Source organism: Peromyscus maniculatus, chromosome 7 (assembly GCF_049852395.1).
Source record: "Peromyscus maniculatus bairdii isolate BWxNUB_F1_BW_parent chromosome 7, HU_Pman_BW_mat_3.1, whole genome shotgun sequence".
Classification (NCBI taxonomy): Eukaryota; Metazoa; Chordata; class Mammalia; order Rodentia; family Cricetidae; genus Peromyscus; species Peromyscus maniculatus.
In genome coordinates, this window is record NC_134858.1 from 119635654 (window position 1) to 119654929 (window position 19276).

At 53.5% G+C, this 19276-nt stretch overlaps 1 protein-coding gene across 10 annotated transcripts in view; it reads right to left on the minus strand.

Annotated features, from left to right (window-relative positions):
• Positions 1 to 19276, minus strand: part of Ccdc13 (coiled-coil domain containing 13) — a 39152-nt gene that overhangs the window by 10334 nt on the left and 9542 nt on the right. For 6 of the 10 annotated variants that reach the window (XM_076577427.1, XM_076577425.1, XM_042281973.2 and 3 more), the window contains 8 exons: positions 14838 to 14954; positions 13727 to 13831; positions 10785 to 10946; positions 7447 to 7623; positions 6531 to 6737; positions 3224 to 3351; positions 1717 to 1800; positions 691 to 813 (listed from right to left, as the gene is read on the minus strand). In XM_076577427.1, the coding sequence (XP_076433542.1) occupies positions 691 to 813; positions 1717 to 1800; positions 3224 to 3351; positions 6531 to 6737; positions 7447 to 7623; positions 10785 to 10946; positions 13727 to 13831; positions 14838 to 14954 (1103 nt within the window). The remainder of the gene's footprint in view (positions 1 to 690; positions 814 to 1716; positions 1801 to 3223; positions 3352 to 6530; positions 6738 to 7446; positions 7624 to 10784; positions 10947 to 13726; positions 13832 to 14837; positions 14955 to 19276) is intronic. The other 4 variants (XM_076577431.1, XM_076577429.1, XM_076577432.1 and 1 more) reach the window with 1 other exon arrangement.

The window sequence follows — 19276 nt, forward strand, 5'->3', positions numbered from 1 at the left end:
AGACCCCTGCACCTACGTAGGCCCTTCTGCTCTGCTCTTCTGCATTCCCAGTACTTTCCAGGTCTCCTTTCCACCGAGCTCAGGCAGAACTGGTTTCTATTATCTGTCATCAAAGAGCCCTGACTGATACATGATACTGCTATGAGGACAGGAGCTTGGTGATGTCCTTTATAGTTTTTAGGAAGTCACATGGCTGGCCCATGTGCTGGCCTGGATACCTTCAGTTATTGCCAGACAGGCCATTTGAGCAGGGGCACTGATTGACTGAGTGGAGTCTGTCAGCAACCCTCTGGAGGCAGCTGGACCTGCTGGGCACCTCAGCTGCACACTCCCTTTTTGCCTCTTAGAAGCCTCAGCTTCTCACCTGCCACCCTCCTGTTCCTTGCAACTGCCAGCATCAGGCTAAGCTGTAACTTTTTCCCATGAGACCCTCTGGCAGCTCTGATAGAATGGCCACACATCACAGAGCTTTATCACCCCTGAATTAAGTCTGTTTACTACAGAGCCAGTCCCCCAAAGGTACCATGGGAAAGGTCCTCTGGGCACCCCAAAAACAGGGCTATCCCCGAGAATAAGTTCTACAATGATGTCAGAACCCAGAGTTGTGGGCCCTGGAGGGGCATGTGGGTTGAGAGAGCCCAGTCCCGACCCACACAGGCCTAAGAGAGCTGGCAGGGTGCCATGTGTTACCGCTTCTGCAGGACAGTGACAAACTCATTGAGGCGGTCCCGCTCCACCTCGGCAGCTTGCCACAGGGCCTTCATTTCTGCAGCTTGTGCCTGCCAGCCTTTCTGTTCTGGGGAGTCCAAGAACCTGGGGCCAGAGTGGAGGGCAGAGGGCAGAGGTCATGTCATGTTTGAAGACATAAATATCCTCATACAAGGGCAGGAGGGACTGTGACATTCAGGGTTCTGGGATGGCCAGAGTGGGGGAAACCCAGCCACCATACCTGGTTCGGCCAGGTCACTTGTCCCCACTCTGCTGCTGTGGCATTGGTACCTCTATCAGTCCCCATGGAGACCCAGGGGCCCAGGAGAGGGCTTCTGGGGCCTGGCTCCCTGCCAGTGCCAAGAGGCTTGCCTTGGCTGGGGTCCCTGTGAGTCAATGTCTGGTCTGAAGTGTCACAGGTACTTCACGGGAGACAGTGGCCCAGAGACACACCAACTTGCTTTATAGCCACTTGATAAACCTCAAGTGAGAGTGGGCCCACTGGAGGCCTGGCCTGGATCCTGAGCTGACCTGCATGACAGCAGGAGTCTCCAGTGGACAGTGGGTAGGACTCAGAAGCAGGACAAACCATCCTTTGTCTACGAGCCCACAAAAAGAACAAAGGGTTCACTGAAGCCCTGAGCCTGGCTTTATCCACAAAGAGGGGGCTGGAGAGCTGAGGGGCTATCAGTGACTTAGGGTGGGGACCCACATGATGTGAGGTGCTCCCCCTAGAGAAGGCTGCGGAGGGTGGGGCCAGGCCAGGCAGGCACCTTGTGCTGACTCCCTAGCAGCAGGAGAGAGGCCCAGAAGGCTGTCAGGGCCAAGGTCTAGCTCTGACGCTGTTTACTCTAACAGGTGGCCCCGCCTTGGGCCGCTCTGGCCTTATGTAACCCTTGATGAATGCTTGGCTCTGCCTGGCCTCAATCCTCCATCCTTTAATGAGCTGAGGATGCTGAACAAGGGAAGGTGGTAGGCTCCCTGAGCCAAGGGATTCTATACTCCTACCTGGGTGAGGTCCCATGGGGACTAGGCAGGGATGGCCTCGTGAGAGCAGATTCCACCAGTGTGTGGCCCAGGCTGGTCACAGAGCTGTGTGGAGGCAGAAGGGGACATCAGCAGGGAAAAAGTGGGCACTGCTGGACCTCACAGTGGACAGGGATTGAGGGAGCTGGTGGAGGAAGCCGTGTGGGCCTCACGGCTTCCCTGTGGATTGGCTGCCCTTCCTTGTTGAAGATAAAACAGAGTCCCCAGGCAGTCCAACAGCAGTGAATCTGAGAGATGTAGGAGTAAGTATGCTCTGAGGCTGGTGCGGGAGGCTAGACAAGGGGCCACCAGCAAGTTCTTGAAGTGATGAAACCCAGAGCTGACGGCTCCTTCCTGAAATGAGGAACCAGTAGAATAGGAGAGGGTTTCAGATGGAAAAGCAGCAGGGCAGCCAATCGTTGTCATGTGTGTGTGTGGTGTGTATTGTGTGTGCTATGTGGGGTGTGTTTGTGGTGTATGTGTGTGTGCTGTGGTGTGTGTGTAGGTATATGTATGTACTGTATGTGGTATGTGGATGTTTGTGGTGTGTGTGTGTGTGTGTGTGTGTGTGTTGTGTACATGTTTGGTGTGTGTGTGTGTGGTGTGTACATGTTTGTGGTGTGTATGTGTGTGTGGTGTGGTGTGTATGCTATGTGGGGTGTGTTTGTGGTGTATGTGTGTGTGCTGTGGTGTGTGTGAATGTGTATGTATGTACTATATGTGGTATGTGGATGTTTGTGGTGTGTGTGTGTGTGTGTGTGTTGTGTACATGTTTGGTGTGTGTGTATGTGTGTGGTGTGTACATGTTTGTGGTGTGTATGTGTGTGTGGTGTGGTGTGTATGCTATGTGGGGTGTGTTTGTGGTGTATGTGTGTGTGCTGTGGTGTGTGTGAATGTGTATGTATGTACTGTATGTGGTATGTGGATGTTTGTGGTGTGTGGGTGTGTGTATGTGTGGTGTGTACATGTTTGTGGTGTGTGTGTATGTGTGTGTGGTGTGTATATATTTGGTGTGTGTGTGTATGTGTGTGGTGTGTACATGTTTGTGGTGTGTGTGTGTGTGTGTGTGGTGTGTGCTTGTATGGTGTGTGTGTTGGAGTGGTTCAATTGCCTAAAATGCACAAGACTCTACTTTGGCCCTCAGTATTGCATAAACTGGGTGGTGTGGCACATATCTGTGATCCTAGCACTGGGGAGGTAGAGACAGGAGGATCAGGAGTTCAGAGTCATTCTTGGCTACATCTCAAGTTCAAGGCCTGCCTGGGGTACTTGAGACCCTGTGTCAAAAACAAAAACTTCTGTGAGTTCAAGGCCAGCCTGATTTACATATTGAGTTCCAGGCCAGCCAGGGCTATATAATTCTGTCTCAAAATAAACAAAACCAAACAAAACCGCACTCAGGGCCTTTCCATAAGAGGAAGCAGGGAGACCCCATTTCTCTGAATAATACGCAGTCGCACACAATCCCTCCATCCTGGGTTTTCCTTACCGAGAGGATCCTAGCCTGCCGACATGATCGCCTGCCGAGGCCGGAGAGTTGGTTATCGGGGTCTGGTCCTCAGGGAACCTGGCATGGGTGGGGCTTGCCCCCTCACCCCCTCCTTTACTGTGAAGATACTGCAGGGAACAGATGTGGGGTTGGATGTCAGGGCTTTGGTGCAGGGCCCGGGGAAGGCAGGAGGGTGCCTTGGCTGGTTCCCAGCTTCAGGGGTATGAAAGAAGGTTCTCTTCAGGGTGAGTGCTGGCCTGGGCGGTGAAGGCACTGCTTGCATAACAATGACCTCTCACAATGCCTCTGTTCAGATGGGGGCTCCAGAGTGAGACCAGTGCAGGCCAGGGCCACAGGGAGGGATGAGGACAGTGTGGGCCAGAGCCACAGGGGTCGGAGCTGACGGCTGTCCTGGTCAGGTGGCCCCACACACTAGTGTAGAGGTCAGGGTCATCCTCAATCCTCACACCTGACTTCAGATGCCTGGAGGGCCAGTGGCTGTGTGGAAGTGGGGCTTCCCAGACTCCTCCCTCTTTTGGCCTCTTCCTCTTGTGTGTACCAGAAGGTCCTTAGCAGGAGGTTGGGCTACCATCAAAGGACAGCAGTGAATGTGGCTTCTAACAGCTTGGCATGGCAGGTCCCCAGGAATTCTGAGAAAACTGGAATGTGCAATTGCATCTGGTGAGTGGAGCTTGGCTCCCAGCTGGCTGGCGACCTTGAGATAGAATCTGTCCTTTTTTGGGTACCAGGAACAGGACCGGAGGTGATGATGCTAGAGTGCTCAGTGCATTCCTCCCCAGTACACCAGGACTGAGGACTGCAAGGCAATGTCCCCGACGAGCCTCATGCCCAGAGCTCTCTCTCAGCCAAGCCTGCAGCGCCATGCTACCCTGGGCACAGCAGACTAGACAACCTGGGCCAGTCTGAGCTGAGAGAGGCCAGAGCTCTGGCAGCTCTGACTGGACCTGGGGCCCTAGAAGGAAACATGGGCAGGGCTGCTGTGTGACACACCTCCGTCATCTAGTAGGTCTGAAGGGGTTTTGCTCACACTGGGAGACCTGTGGGCCTGATCCAGACTCCTCCTTTCCCAGAAGCCACCAACTCCTCTCTCTCACCGGCAACCCAATAGGAGGGACCCCTAAGTGCTGAAGGCACCTATGAGCAGCCCTGGGCAGGCTCCCAGGTCAGACCCAGACAGTCATCTACTGGAGTTTAGCATGGTCCCACATCAGTACCAAGGCCCAGTAGCCTGTGTCCTTTGAAGGAAGTTCAGGGGAAAACATGAGCACACAGTGTGAGGAGAGATTAGCTTGAGGAGACCTGGGGAGCTAAGAGAGGCTCAGGACCCAGCAGGGAGCCCAGGGCTTCCTGGAGGAGCTTATGGACCTTGCATCCTAAAGGGCAGGTAGCCAGGATGAGGCAATGGGAGAGGATGAAGAAAGGGAGTGTGGGGGCATTGAAGGAGCTGAGTGCCAGAATGCAGAAGGGGAGGGGTGACAGGAAGACACAGGACAAGTGGGGGTAGGAGCTGGAACATGTGCTTGAGATCTGAATGGAATGTGGTATAAGCAGGAATGGGGCACGGGATGGTGGTGATGTAACTGGAACCAAGGATGTATGAAAAAGCCACATGGAAAATACTATTTTGCAAGCCAGTTAAACTAGACAATTAAAAAAAAAGTAGTGAAAGAGGCACGCTGCATGGGTGGACAATACTGCTACTAGAATCCACAGGTTCTAGATAAAAATTGCAATGCCAGGCAGGGGACACCTCCCTCCAAGGTGTTAATCAGGGAGGCCGCACAGGCCGTCAACATTGCTCTTTGCTGTCCACCAGCACTAGATGGTGAGCCTACTGAAGTCACTGCACACGGTGGTTGTAGGACACAGAGAAATCAAGCTGGAGGAAAGCTGGGTGTGTCCACCCTGCTGGCTGGCTTTCATTGTGCCCAGAGGTGCTATGGAGATTGCTTGGAAGAAGAGTCATCAACGGTCACACCTAGCTGTGATACAACACCAGCCTGCCTGGCAGGATGTGCCCACTGGTGCCACAGCGGCACGGCTCTCCTGGGGTCACCTACAGATTTTTGGCTGGATTTGAAGCCTGCCCCAAGGATGGATTCATGCCTGATACTGCAGACATGGGCAGAAGCCCATGGGGAGGTCCACAGGGAGGAATCATTCACTGCTCTTTTGCTAAGTGGACACGGAATCAAACTGCCTTCTAAGTGTGTGATACCCATAGGTCAGTGCGGGTTCAGCCGCGGTCAGAGAAGCGGCTGGTTGTGGTAAGTGATGATTACAGACTTACAACTGGTCCAAGTGCTGAGAACAAGTGACTGAGGGCTCCCCTCTCCAAGGCTCAGGGAGCACTGAAGGACAGGGACAGGAGGACCATGAGGAGCATAAGGGGGATGGGAAGAGAGCTAAGAAACACCGTCCCATAGACATGACCTGGCTGCTGCGCTCACGGACTCAGGAGCTGTGGTGACCTGTACAAGACCTGCACAAAATGGGGCCTGTCCCGTAAGACCACACCCTTCTCAGGAACTACTGACAGCCAGTGGTTGCTGGGGGTGGGAGGGCTTATTTTCTCCAGTGGTGTAGCCACTGGTCAGTTGCCCTTGCTCCAGTTACTAATCCCATGTCCCCCCATTAACTCAGTGGTCACACACACACACACACACACACACACACACACACACACACACACACACACGGGGGACATGAAAGCAGGAGGACCTGTTGGGAATAAGGAGTTGGTGAGGGCGGGAGTCAGAGTGGGGGCGGGAGGGGTGGGGGAGGGCAACAGAGATCGTGAAAACAGCCCAAATTCTTTTATACATGTATGACATTGCCAAAGATTGAAAAGATTTTTAATTAAAAACAAGTGTGGCCACCGTACTGACTGCAGTGTGAGCACTGGCTGGAGCGACAGCTACCACATGGACCAAGGTGAGGGCCACAGCTGCAGGTGGGAAAGGATTAGCTGGTAGGAGTCTGGATCCTCTTGACCCTGATGAAGTTGAGGGTGACAGGAAGCCAGGGGTGGCTTCTAAGCTGAGCAAGGACACGATCAGGTTGGTGTTTTAGACAAGATTATACATGTTCAGGGCGGCGTGGCCACAGATGGGGGCTTGTGTTTTAGGAAGGAAAAGTGTGTGCAGAATTAGACAGAAGGCTGCTAGAAGCAAGTGGTCCACATGGACCCAGGATGGTGCAGCGTGGCCAGTGCTGACATGAGTGTAAAGAGGCAGAAGGCACTACCTGGACACCGACGGGCCAGCCCCGGTGGCACCCTGCTCACCTGCACACTGAGTTGCCCAATCTCCAGCTCCAACTGCCGCACTTTGGCCTCGCGCTCGGCCACCATGGCCCGCAGCTGGGCCACAAGGCTGTTGCTCCGTTGGGCCTCACTGTTGACCTTCTGGTCCAGGTGGTGCTGGGATGTGCGCCTCGATTCCTCCTGCACACTCAGGCTGCCCAGAATGTCCTGCAGCTGCTTTAGCTGGTCCTGAGGGCCAAGCCAGAGGGTAGGTAGAGGCAGGCTTGGGCTACTTTGGGCAGGGAAGGACAGGCAGGGACAGTAGGCTTCCCTCCCCAGAGCCGTCGGACTTTCTCTAGGCCAAGACCACCCTCGTGGGAGACACTAGCTATCCCACAGAGAACCAGGAATATCCTCCCTGGGGATTCAAGGCTCAACTCTGATGCCTTCTGGCCTCAGACTCCCTCCTGGGAGACTGGGGCCAAGAAGGTCATTTAGGAGAAGTGGCTTTTTAGGTACCAGAAGACCTGGCACACCTCGCGAGGAGTCTGTCAGCACCTGACTTGAGGCCTGGTCCCTAGGACATATCCCCAAACAGACTCTAACGACAGAGGCTCCTTGCTTTGGGGCAAAGAGGAAGCACAGTCTGACACAGGACAGGAGAGGCCAGCCAGTGTCACCTCAGGAGAAAATGGAGACTCAGAACTCCCCAGGCATAGGACTGTCAGTGAGGGGCCACGGAGGCAGGCTCGCCCTGCAGTCCTCTGTCCCCCGAGGGGAGTGCATCCTATCTTACCCCCATTATAGAGTCCCATCTCCTCCGGGGCCCAAGGCCAAGGGTACCAGGGTCACAGCCATCTCCCTCGGGCTCTCTGGGCTGCTGCATCCCAGGGGCGGGGCCTCCCTGTAGGAAGCCCATCTGGGGTGGCTCTGCTCTCACCACCTGCTGCCTGCATACCATGAGGGCATCAATCAGCTCATCATCATGCCTGCCCTTCTCCACCAGGGTCATCATCTGGCTCCTGAGGGTCTTCACCTCACTGGACAGCACCTTGTTGCGAGACCGCATGCCCTCAAACTTCCGTTTCAGCTCCTCCAGCTCTGTCTGGAGGGTGTCCCGCTCACTGGCCAGCTTCTGTAATTAGAGAAAGAGATGAGGCTAGCCTCTGCCATAGCTCAGGGCAACCCAGATGCCACTCACTGAGGAGCCTGTGGTTGGGAGCAGCTGTTAAAGGCCACAGGATCAAGTGAAGGAAGGAGCTGCGGGCCTGACCAGGCAGACCCATTCCCCTTTCCTGACAGGCACGTGGCAGACAGCTGTAAGGGATGGCAGCACACCTCCTCTCCTGTTTTATAAAATGAACATTAGGACTGGCAAGATGGCTCAGAAGATAAAAACCTGAGCTGGATCTCTGGGACCTACACAGGAGTAGAAAATGACTCCTGCAATTGTCTTCTGGCCTCTACATGTGCACACTCATAAACATGCATGCACACATGCACATAGCAAATAACTAGAACTAGCCACACTGCCTATCAAACACATTTTTTCTCCTCCTCCTCCTCCTCCTCCTCCTCCTCCTCCTCCTCCTCCTCCTTCTTCTTTTTTAATAAAGATTTATTTATTATGTATACAGTGTTCTGTCTACACATACCCCTGCAGGCCAGAAGAGGGCACCGGATCTCATTACAGATGGTGTGAGCCACCATGTGGTTGCTGGGAATTGAACTCAGGACCTCTGGAAGAGCAGCCAGTGTTAACCCCTGAGCCACTTCTCCAGCCCCAAACCCATTTCTTAAGCAACATGACTCACACCCACTTCACTTGTGCTGTTTATGTGACCACTGGCCCACAGCTAGCAGGGCTTCTGTGACGACGTCCCTAGTGTGAGGATGGGAATCCCCGCTGCATGCTGCTCCTGGCTCTGTCCACTATAAACTGGATGTTCACACGCTTCACGCATTTTCAGAGCCACTCATTGCTCGTTCTCACGTTTCCTGTGGGCTTACTGTGTGCGCTGTGACGGGTGTGAGGGTGTGACTGACAGGTGTGACTGACAGGTGTGACAGGTGTGACTGACAGGTGTGACGGGTGTGACTGACGGGTGTGAGGGTGCTGGGGCAAAGCAGAAGTGAAGCAGAGCGCAGACGTCTGTTCCTAGGGAGTGACTCCCAAGCACAGGACAGACTGGGATGTGGGGAGCGGACACGAGCAGAAGGCAGTCAGAGGAGGACTCCCTAAGGAGGTGCCGCTGAGAAGAAGTGGGAGCCGCTGGGAGAGTAAAAGTCCTGCGTGTGCTCACAGAGGGGCAGAGTCAGGTTAGCTATGTCCTTCACAGAGCGAGTCGCTGGGGTGGGGGGGGGCACTAAATGGCTTCTTCTCGGATTCATTATCGCTGGAAAGACGTCAGCCTAGCTAAAGATCATAGACAAGAATGGTAGGACGTGGTGGCCTTACCCAGCTCTGGGCAGGCACGGGACACTGTTCGCCTGTTGCTCCACAGGCTCTTGGGACTACCTGAATAGAGGAGGACATGGGCCTAGACCTGTCTCCTCCCATGGCCACTGTGACTCGGGTGTTCTTTCTAAACATCTTCCTATGGAGAGCGTGTACCACAGCTAGGAGCAGGTCACACCAGCATCCCTAATCTCAGCCCCTCTTCCTCACACACAGGCTACAAGTCCTTTAAATTCTTCCCACATCTCCCTTTTCTGTCCATCAGTCTCTGGGCCCCAAGAGTCACCCTCCACATCCCATGTGTCCAGCCTGTCACTGTTAGTTTCCTACCTTGGTGTTAGTCCTTGTCACATCTCAGGAGGATTGTCACTCTGCCTCGTGTTGGTTTGAATAGATATGGCCCCACAGACCCATGTGTTTGAGTGCTTGGCCATAGGGAGTGGCACTGTTAGGAGGTGTGGCCCTGTGGGAGTGGGTGTGGCCCTGTGGGAGTGGGTGTGGCCTGTGGGAGTAGGTGTGGCCCTGTGGGAGTGGGTGTGGCCCTGTGGGAGTAGGTGTGGCCCTGTGGGAGTGGGTGTGGCCCTGTGGGAGTGAGTGTGGCCCTGTGGGAGTGGGTGTGGCCTTGTTAGAGGTGTGTCACTCGGGAGTGGGCCTGGCCAGTGTATCACAGTCACTTCCTGCTGTCTGTGGATCAAATGTGTAACTCTGAGCTCCTTCTCCAGCACCATGTCTGCCTGCATGCCGCCATGCTTCCTACTGTGCTGATAACGGACTGAACCTCTGAACTGTAAGCCAGCCCTAAATAAATGTTTTCCTTTATAAGAGTTGCCACGGTCATGGTGTCTCTTCACAGCGATAGAGATCCTAACTAAGACAGGTTATCACACCCTCTGTCCCACCTCCTTCCCCCGAACCATGTTACCTGTCTGAAGGTCGGGGACCATGTCTCTTCACAAATTCAAAGTGCCTTGGTAATTATGCTGGCATACAAGGTTCAACAGGACCCAGCTGTGCCCAACCCTACAGATGGCCTGTTTCCCTCTTCATACCCGACAGTGCAGAAGGCTGGAGGAGCCTGTGTGGCCCTGACATCCCCGGCACAGGCAGATGAAGTTTCCCAGCGAGAGGGGATGGAAGGCCTCACTGTTGGAAGCCTCTGTCTGCCAGTCAGCGGTGAAGCATTGGCCCACCCACCCTGTTCAGAGCTTGGCAGGGCTTCCTTCAGGCCCCACCATATTCCACAATTGGGGGTGTGATCCAATGTGAGGGCTCACCATCACTGTCAAGGTGTCTGGATTTCACCTTGAAGACACGCTCTGGGCATGCCTGTGAGGATGTCTGCAGAGGAGAAAAGACCCCCCCCCCCCGAATGTGGGTAGTACATTCCATAGGTGAGGTCCCAGACTGAATAAAAAGGGGGAAAAAGGAGGAAGCCAGCCACACAGTAGCAACTCATCTCCCCAGCTTCCTGTTCTGGCCACCATGCTTTCCTGCCCTGACAGGAAGGACTCACCTCAAGCAGCAGGCTGAAGCCAGCCCTTCTTGCCTCACACCGCTTTTGACAGGCATTTTACCCCAACAGGGACAATGACGATGACACTCGGCACCCCTGCATTACACAGTTCCTTCACAGGAAGTTTTACGTATAGCTCCCCTCAAACTGCCATGGCCCCACCACCTACCATTCACTGAATGGACCCAGAGTGAGGCCCCACCCAGGCAGCTCAAGCTTGGCTGACAAGGGGAAGTCTGTGCCTGTAGGGATGGATGGCCACATCCCGGTAGGTGCTATGATCTCCCCCCGCTGTGTGCTGGAGCCCGTGGCTGGGCCGCCTCACCTCCCAGCTTTCCTGCTTGTCCTTCTCCAGGCTGCGGATCCTCAGGAGGTTTTTCTCTTGTGCGGTCAGCTTCCGTGGGTCTGGATTGACAGGCAGCTCTGAGCTGGAGGAGGCCGCTGTCTTGTTCTGCCGCTGCCCCAGCTGCTTCTCAAGCTCTCGGACCTGAGGACAGTAAAGCTGGCTGTCCCACCGGTCCACAACCATGGGTCCTGCCACTTGGGTGCCTTGGGAGATTCTGCCAGACTGAAAACGGAGCCACTCTTCCGGGGTGTGGCCCAGGCTGGGCCCAGGCTGGGAAGATCTGCAAATGGAGAAGCACCTGTCCAAGAGGTTTAGTTTAGAAAAAGAGAGGATTCTGGGTCAACGAGAAAAGTTTTCCTTGTTACTGTGCCCAGGCTACTGGACCCTCTGCCTCAAGTACATTCTGCATAGTGCACCCCAGCACCCACCTGAGCCTAGCAAGCCCCCCAAGTTCTCCTGGAACGACAAGTCTTGGAGTTCACTCCAGACCGAAATGCAGGGCTCCGGGGGCAGGAAAGGCCCGGAGCCATATTTTAACAAAAGCCACAGGTGATTTTGTTCTTAAATCAAATATTCATTTTTATTATAAATCTCAAAACTCATAGTAATTGTACGAAACAGTGGGTTTCTCTGTGACACTTCCTTACATTTGTGACCTTGTCTGAATCATACCCACTCTCTTCCCCTCCCCTGGTTTTCTTCTCTTTATTGTCCATCTTTCAGGTCATTTTTTAAAAATCCTCTATGAGACAAAACATGAAACATTTGTTTCTCTGATTGTGGCTTGTTTTACTTAACATAATGGTCTCAAATCCTATTCATTTTCCTGCAGATATCACACTTTTGTTTTTTCTCTGGCTAAGATGCCAGTTTATACATGCTGCATCCTCCTTTCATGCACTGAGCCTGTACTTTATGTACTGATGGGCACCCAGACTGAGACCACACAGTAAGCAGGTGTCTCTGGGACCTCTGAGTATGTATCCAGGAGTGGAAGAGCCAGGTCAGACCGTGGCTCTACCGTCAGTTTTGTGGCTACACCACATGCAGTGCCCAGCAGTGTCTAATGTCCCCTTTCCCACGCCCTCACCAGCATATGTTGTCTTCTTCATGACTGTGCTCCTAACTAGACGAGACGGAATCTTAATGCAGTTTTGACTTGTATTTCCCTAAGGCTCAGGATGTCGACTATTTAAAACATGTATTTGTGGGGGCCGGGGAGATGGCTCAGTGGATATAGTGCCTGCCTATAATCCCAGCCCTGAGACACAGGGACAGGGGAGCCTGGGACAGGCCAGCTAGCTAGACTAGCTGAGTCCTTCAGCTCTGGGTCTAGCAGGAGACACTCCCCAGTACAGTGGAGAGAAACACCTCATGTCCACTCTGGCTTCTGTACATGTGTGCACACACACAAACATACATTTGCTAACCACTTGCATTTCAGAGTGTATGTGGAAATCATGTTACATTTTAGAAACTGAGTTACTTGTTCTTTTGTTAAAGTTTTTGAGTTGTTTATATACTCTGAATATTAATCTTCAGAGCATCAACTGGCAGAGATGCCTTCACTCTGTGGGCTCTTTCATTTGCTGACCGACCCCATCAGTTCCTGCCTCTGTGTCTCCAGCTTTCGGATCCCACTCTGGCCTGGGCTTCGTCTGTTCTTCGTAGAGCATTTTCAGAGTTTTAGGTCTTACCCTGAGGCCTCTGATACATTTTACAGGGTAAGAATCTAATCTTTCCCAGCACCAGGCTACAGGCAGTCTTCTCTCTAGTGTGTGTTTCTTACCCCAAGAATCAGATGAGGTCATGCATGTTCAAGGTGGTATGGAGGCAGATAAGGACATTAAAATGTATTTGACAGTGAAAACATCCAACATTCAGCTTAATAATAGTGGTAGTGGATTTTTTGAGCTGATATGTGCTGGGCACTTAAAGGTGAGGAAACTCAAACTCATGCCTCTATGACCCCAAAGTTTTGGGTGGCTGTTCCCCTTCATGCTGGCTTCATGGATTTCATAAAAGATACTAAGGAAAAAGGCAGGAGGGTGTGGGCCCGGTGCCCGGGAATGCAGGCGGCATGCTCGAGGAACTGAGGGAACCACACACCTACACACCTTCCATGAGCTTCTCAGTCTAAAGGCAAAATGAGGCGGGGGGGGGGGGGGGGAAGGGGGGTAAGCCTTAGCTAACCACTGTCCAGCGCTCCCTCCAAGATGGCACTGTGCTGAGGACCTCCACCTGCCCCCCCCCACATGCTGACAGTCATTTCTGCCAATAGCCCAAGGGTTGGGGAGCAGATGCTGCTGTTATCCCCACTATACGGATGTGGAAACTGAGGCAGAGGCAGTCATTTGTGTGCCAGTCCACAGGTGGTGAGGGAGTGCTGGCATCTGAACTCAAGACAGTCAGCTCTGGAGCTGCTGCTTCTAACTTCCTTTGGTGTGTGCCAAAATACTTAGAAAACAAAAAGGGAGACCAGGCTGTTTTATTGGTTACCAAAAACTTTCAAAGGACTGTGAGCCTCTGGGATGAAACTGGAAAAAGCCTACCATTACAGCAGTCACGCAAATTTACACGAACTTGGGAAAAACATGCCTGCAGAGAAGGAAATCAAACTCAAGACTGCTGGTTAAGTGCCAGGACCAGGCATGTGAAAAGGATTATGTAAGTGATGCGCATGCACTAACAAATGAAAATCAGGCTGTGTGTGTGTGTGTGTGTGTGTGTGTGTGTGTGTGTGTGTGTGTGTGTGGAGGGGGAGGGGAATACAAAGCCCTCGGCTCTGCAAGGGCACGCTCTGACCCACAGGCCTGGGGTGGTGGTGTGTGCTCCAGATTCTAACGAGGGTCAGGGCGGTGTTTTGGGGGGCATTTTAGGCCTTCTGTTCAGGGCCAGGAGACATCTGGTGACTCACTCACCTTACTCTGTAAAACTAGAATTTGTTGAGCCCTCCCCCTCCAGGTCCCTGGTGAGGCCAGGAGCTGCTGGATATTTACATCTTCTCCAACTTCATTGGCCAGAACCTGAAATAAAGCAAGGTGCTCAGTGTGGACAGGAGAGGGGCTGCCCAGGACCTTCTTGCCACTCACTGCATGGGACTCAGGGGAGGGGCGGGCTTCCTGAGGGCCTGCTTCATCTGCGTGGCCTTCTAAGCACCTCAAAGCTCTGCTGTCAAAGGCCCAGGTCGGCTCTGTCTTTCTCTGCGACACTCCAGCACTGCCCTGTCCAGAGCCACCATTGCCTGCTTCCCTGCACCTCTCGCCTGTTACCACAGAATTCTGGTTGGCTTAGGAAGCGCACTGCCACAGGGCCTGGCCCTTTGTGGCAGCCACTGTCAAGTGTCTTGGAAACACAGAAGAATCAAATGAGGCTGATGTGCTTAAGGAACACCCGGCATCATGGCCACCAAAGTTGTATGAAGCTAGGCCTACCTCAAGGCTTTGAGGTAGAACTAATACCCTCCGTATGTCACCAAGCTGATCCCCACCCAGCAGGCTGCGTCTCTGGCCCTTGTCTCCACAACAGAACACTGTTTTGGAACTCTTGGCCAGTCTGAGTGGTTCCAGCAAGGAGGATACATGCCAGAGAATTCACTGTCAACACTAACAGATCAGACCAGCTGGCCCACATGCTACACCTGAGCATTTTCCTCTGAAAAGAGCTTTTAGGGCACAAATTCCCTGTTCATTTTCTATACTGCAGGTCACAGAGAGCGGCAGGAAGGCCAGGCAGCCTTTTGAGGCACAGGCAAAGCAGCATACTGAGTGGACATCTAGGGTCTACCAGGGCACAGGGCAGGGTTGCGGGAGGTTCAGGGAAGGTTCCCAGGCCTCTCCCCCATGGGCAGAGCTAATCTCAGTCCTGGGGTATCCCCCAGGGTAGTGGGAAGCCCCCAAATAGCCAGCCACTCTGTCCCCAGACAGGGCACGAGCAGGAGTGAGCACCCTGGCTTTGGAAGAAGGGGCCATCAGGATTTTCCTGGGACCAACCCTGGCCACATAAGAAGTCCCACACCCTGACTCTGAAGACCTTCTGGGCCATACGGAGTTCCTGCTTTGCAGACTGGATCTGGTTGCGTAGGTCACTCATCTTCAGGTTGGTGGCTGCAAGCCTGTCCTGTAGAGCTTTCACCTCTGGGGTCTCCGGCTGGTTGGGAAGGACAGAGAGAAAGCAGTTACTTGTCACCTACATACTAATGACAATCAGGGCTACTGTTCGTGTATGTTCCAGGCACTGGGCAAGTCCTTAGGAAATCCCCAGCCCCTTGAGATGCAAAGCTGAGGTAGGAGGTAAGCGTTAGGGGCCTCAATTACCTGGTTAGTACAGGCAGGAGCATGGACTGAATACTAGAGCTCAGCTTCAGGGCTGAGCTCCTTGTTCCATGTGTTGCGCGCGTGCACACACACGCACACATACACACACACACACACACACACACACACACACACACACACACACGACCACATGCATGGACAAGGCTGGAGCATCTAGAGAAGGCAGCAGGTTCCACACCTTCCAGACACTCCTTGGGTGTGGCCACTCTCTGCTATCCCCAGAGACAGGCTCATGCTAAGAGCATCTCCTTCCATCTTCAGGAAGCCACACCAGCTCGGCGGGCATGTTATGACTCCCCAACTCAAGGCCTCTTCTGGAGTGAGGGCTGTCAGTGCAGGCCATGACTGCCAGCAGAGCGGGCGCTGTGTGTTTGCACTAATGGACATGGCGTGAAACAGCCACCCTGAAAGGCACATGGGGACCTCAGGGCCGTCTGCTTCCATCGTTCCTCTTCAAATATAATGTCTGACCTGGGTGTGGTGGCGCACGCCTTTCACCCCAGCACCAGAGAGGCAGAGTCAGGTGGATCTCTGTGAGTTCAAGGCCAGCCTGGTCTACATAAAAAGTTCTAGGACAGCCAGGGCTACACAGCTTGGACACCCTGTCTCCAAGATGATGGCGATGATGATGATGATGATGATGATGATGATGATGATGATGATATGATGTTGAGGCAAATGTTGGAAACAAATGATTAAAATACTGCCTGTCAGCACTGGAGAGATGGCTCAGCGGTTAAGAACACTGACTGCTCTTCCAAAGGACCAGGGTTCAATTCCCAGCACCTACATGGCAGCTCACAACTGTCTGTAACTCAAGTTCCAGGGGATCTGACACCCTTACACAGATACAAATGCAGGATAAACACCAACACACATAAAAATAAATAAATTAATAAATATAATTTAAAAATATATATGCTGCCTATCTCTGTCTCAGTAATTATTCATGGGACCTCCATGATCAAACTATTCAAATTCCTTCTGTCAGGGATGAAAATCCAGTCCAGAGAGAAGCAAAGCTGCCCTGGTATACTCAGGGATGGGGATAGCGTGGTGGGATTAGAACCCTGGTCCTCCTGCTGTCCTGGCCATGTCTCCCAATCTGAGCTCCTGCTGTCAATGTTGCTATGCTGTTGTCGTGGCAACAGTGAGGCTGGTTAGCAAACTAAGTAGCCATCAGGCCATGCTGAAACCCCTGCTCCTGCCCCGTGGACCAGGGGCCTGGGTTTGGGGGAAGCATGGTGGCTACAATGGTTGGCCTCTTTCTTTAGCAGGCACCAACGGAAACTCCTGTAAATGTTAGCGTGAAAGAGAGGCCAAGCAGACCAAGTCTACGGACTTCCGTGGAACTTGGGACAGCCTACTGAAAACCAGTGGCCATGGGGTCCAGTAGTCCTGACTGCATTCAACGCCACTACCAGGATAAAAGTGAAAAACCAATGTGAACAATATTTGCAGAGTGGAGAATCCCACAACATGCAAACAGGTCCTTGAAAAAAATATACATTTTCTGCCCTTGTGGCTGCCTGCCGCTCCCCTTTTCTTCTCTCTGTTAATCCTTATCTTTAAATCCATCCTGCCTGAGAAGCAACACCCCCTCCTGGTACTCAGGGCTTCATGCCATGAACCTTAGGGCCTTGACAGTCCTGTTTTGGGCACTGCAGGAATGCATGAGCGTCCCTGTACCTCTGGGATCTGGCAGCATCTGGGAAGGGTGTTCAGAGCGTGAGCAGAACACACAGGAAACATCTGGAGCTAGAGCCAGGCTGTGAAGCCCACTCCAGGCCTCAGCTCCTCACCACACACAAGTGCTTCATGCTAGCCTCAGGTGCGTGGGAGGCACGTGGGAAGTGTGCCAAGGCCTCTTGGCTTGGGTGGGCAGCTGACAAGGGGACTAGAACCAGATGGCATCCAGGGAGCTGGGCCCATTCTCCCTCCCAGTCACCTTGGGCTTTGGCCTGGCCCCCATCACAGACTGTCTCTTTGGAAGGAACAGCCGCAGTGCTCTGGGAACAGGCATTGCTGAGTGCTCACAGCACAATCTTCTGACACTTCTTGCAGAGTGGAAGGCACTCTGGAATGTATTTCAGAGGGGACTAGGGCCAGAATGCACAGTGAGATGCAGGCCTCTACAGTGCAGCTGTCCCTTGGGGTCCAATGATCCAGACATGGTTTTGTTCTGTCTCTGAGCAGAAGACGGCAGGGAAAGTTCCTAGCCTGGAGAAGATGAGATCTGTAGCCTAGCATACTCTTCTATCAGAGACTCAGGCTCCTGAGGTTGACTACAGAGTCCATCTGCGACCCCTGCTCCAGTGGCCAATCAAGAGCCCCCCGCCCCCGGGTGCCCCCAACCATTTTACATTGGTGCGTGTCCTTTGAGCGCTGGGCTCAAACCAAAGGCAATCCAACTGGCATCCAGGTGAGCTGGCATCCAGGTAAGCCAGCTGTGCAGAATGTTCTGGAGCCTTCACCACCCGCTAGCCCACAGATGGAGGGTAACCTCCTGTTGCCAACCCAGGCCGGGCCTGTTTCTGAAGGTCCGTCACACCTCTCTGCATGGCTGCTCCTTTTCCTCTTAGACCCTCTGTGGACAGAGGCCAGGTCTGAATCACTATGACAAGGCAGATGATCCTCTCAGGCTAACAAGGGACACGACAATGTTACCCAGGGTAACTCAAGTCAAGGGACCTCGATGACCTGGATGAGTCAAGGACAGCTTGGCCTGTTCCTTGGCAGGAAGGGTTGTGAAGAACACCGTCCACCTCCACAAAGAGCACTGTGGTGCCTCCCCAGCAACGACACTGGTTTACACATTCATCCCTACACCCCTTGGGGCGCTGCACACCCAGGACTGAATTTCTCTCAAGATCAGCAAGTGGTGGCCTGATCCTGAGGCATGGACAAGAGGGGACATGAGGCAGGAAAAGGAGCACTGAGCCAGGAGTCCTGGGGCTTGACCCCCTCTGCCACGGCTGGTCTGGCTTCCTGAGAAGCCCCTGGCATGGCTGCTGGGACATTCTGGAGACTCGGATGCAGTTTAGTCTGACTTGGGCTCTACATCCCTGGCAAGCTTACCTTTTCATGGAGCTACATTCACATGGCCTACTTTTTTTTTTTTTTTTTTTTTTTTTTTTTTTTTTTTTTTTTGAGACAGGGTTACTCTGTGTAGCTCTGGCTATCCTGGAACTCACTCTGTAGATCAGGTTAGCCTTGAACTCACCGAGATCCGCCTGCCTCTGTCTCCCCAGTGCTGGGATTAAAGGCGTGCGCCACCACTGCCTGGCACATGGGTGGGCTACATTTTCTGGCATGTTCACTAGCTAAAAAATGGGTCTGGGGAGTAAATCTGCAGAGCTGCACAGGCCCCCAAGGCTGCAGTGTGCACAGGCCCCCAAGGCTGCAGTGTGCACAGGCCCCCAAGGCTGCAGTGTGCACAGGCCCCCAAGGCTGCAGTGTGCACAGGCCCCCAAGGCTGCAGTGTGCACAGGCCCCCAAGGCTGCAGTGTGCACAGGCCCCCAAGGCTGCAGTGTGCACAGGCCTCCAAGGCTGCAGTGTGCACAGGCCCCCAAGGCTGCAGAGCCGCACAGGCCCCCAAGGCTGCGGTGCCTTACAAAGGACGGGGCTCACAGGAGAGGGAGATGACTCAACTGGTAAACCCCAGTTGAGGACCTGAAGTCAGTCCCGAGCCCCACGTGGGAAGCTGGCATTGTAATCCCAGAGCTGGGGAGACAGAGACAGGAGGACCCCCCCCCCAGTCCAGCTGGACAGTTCAACCAGCCAGCGCGTACTAACTGGTGAGAGACCCCGTCTCACGGGAGTGAATGCTATTTCTGAGGTCGTCCTCTGGCCTCCACATGTATAAATGCACATGTACACACGCCCATGCATTCCCACACACATAAACACATATACATGCGTACAAAATAGAGGGGAAAAAGAACAGGATTTTCTGAGGAGCTGGGAGCAAGCCTGTCTGCTGGGTAAGGCTTTGTGGGTCTCTCCCTGTGAGGAAGTGATGGAGGAGATGGCGACCTGGGAGCAGGCAGTAGGTAGATCATCCTTCTCCCCCGGTCTTGTGTCCCCAGGCCTTGGAGGCCCCGGCTCTACCAGTTCTCCCAATCCCATGGAAA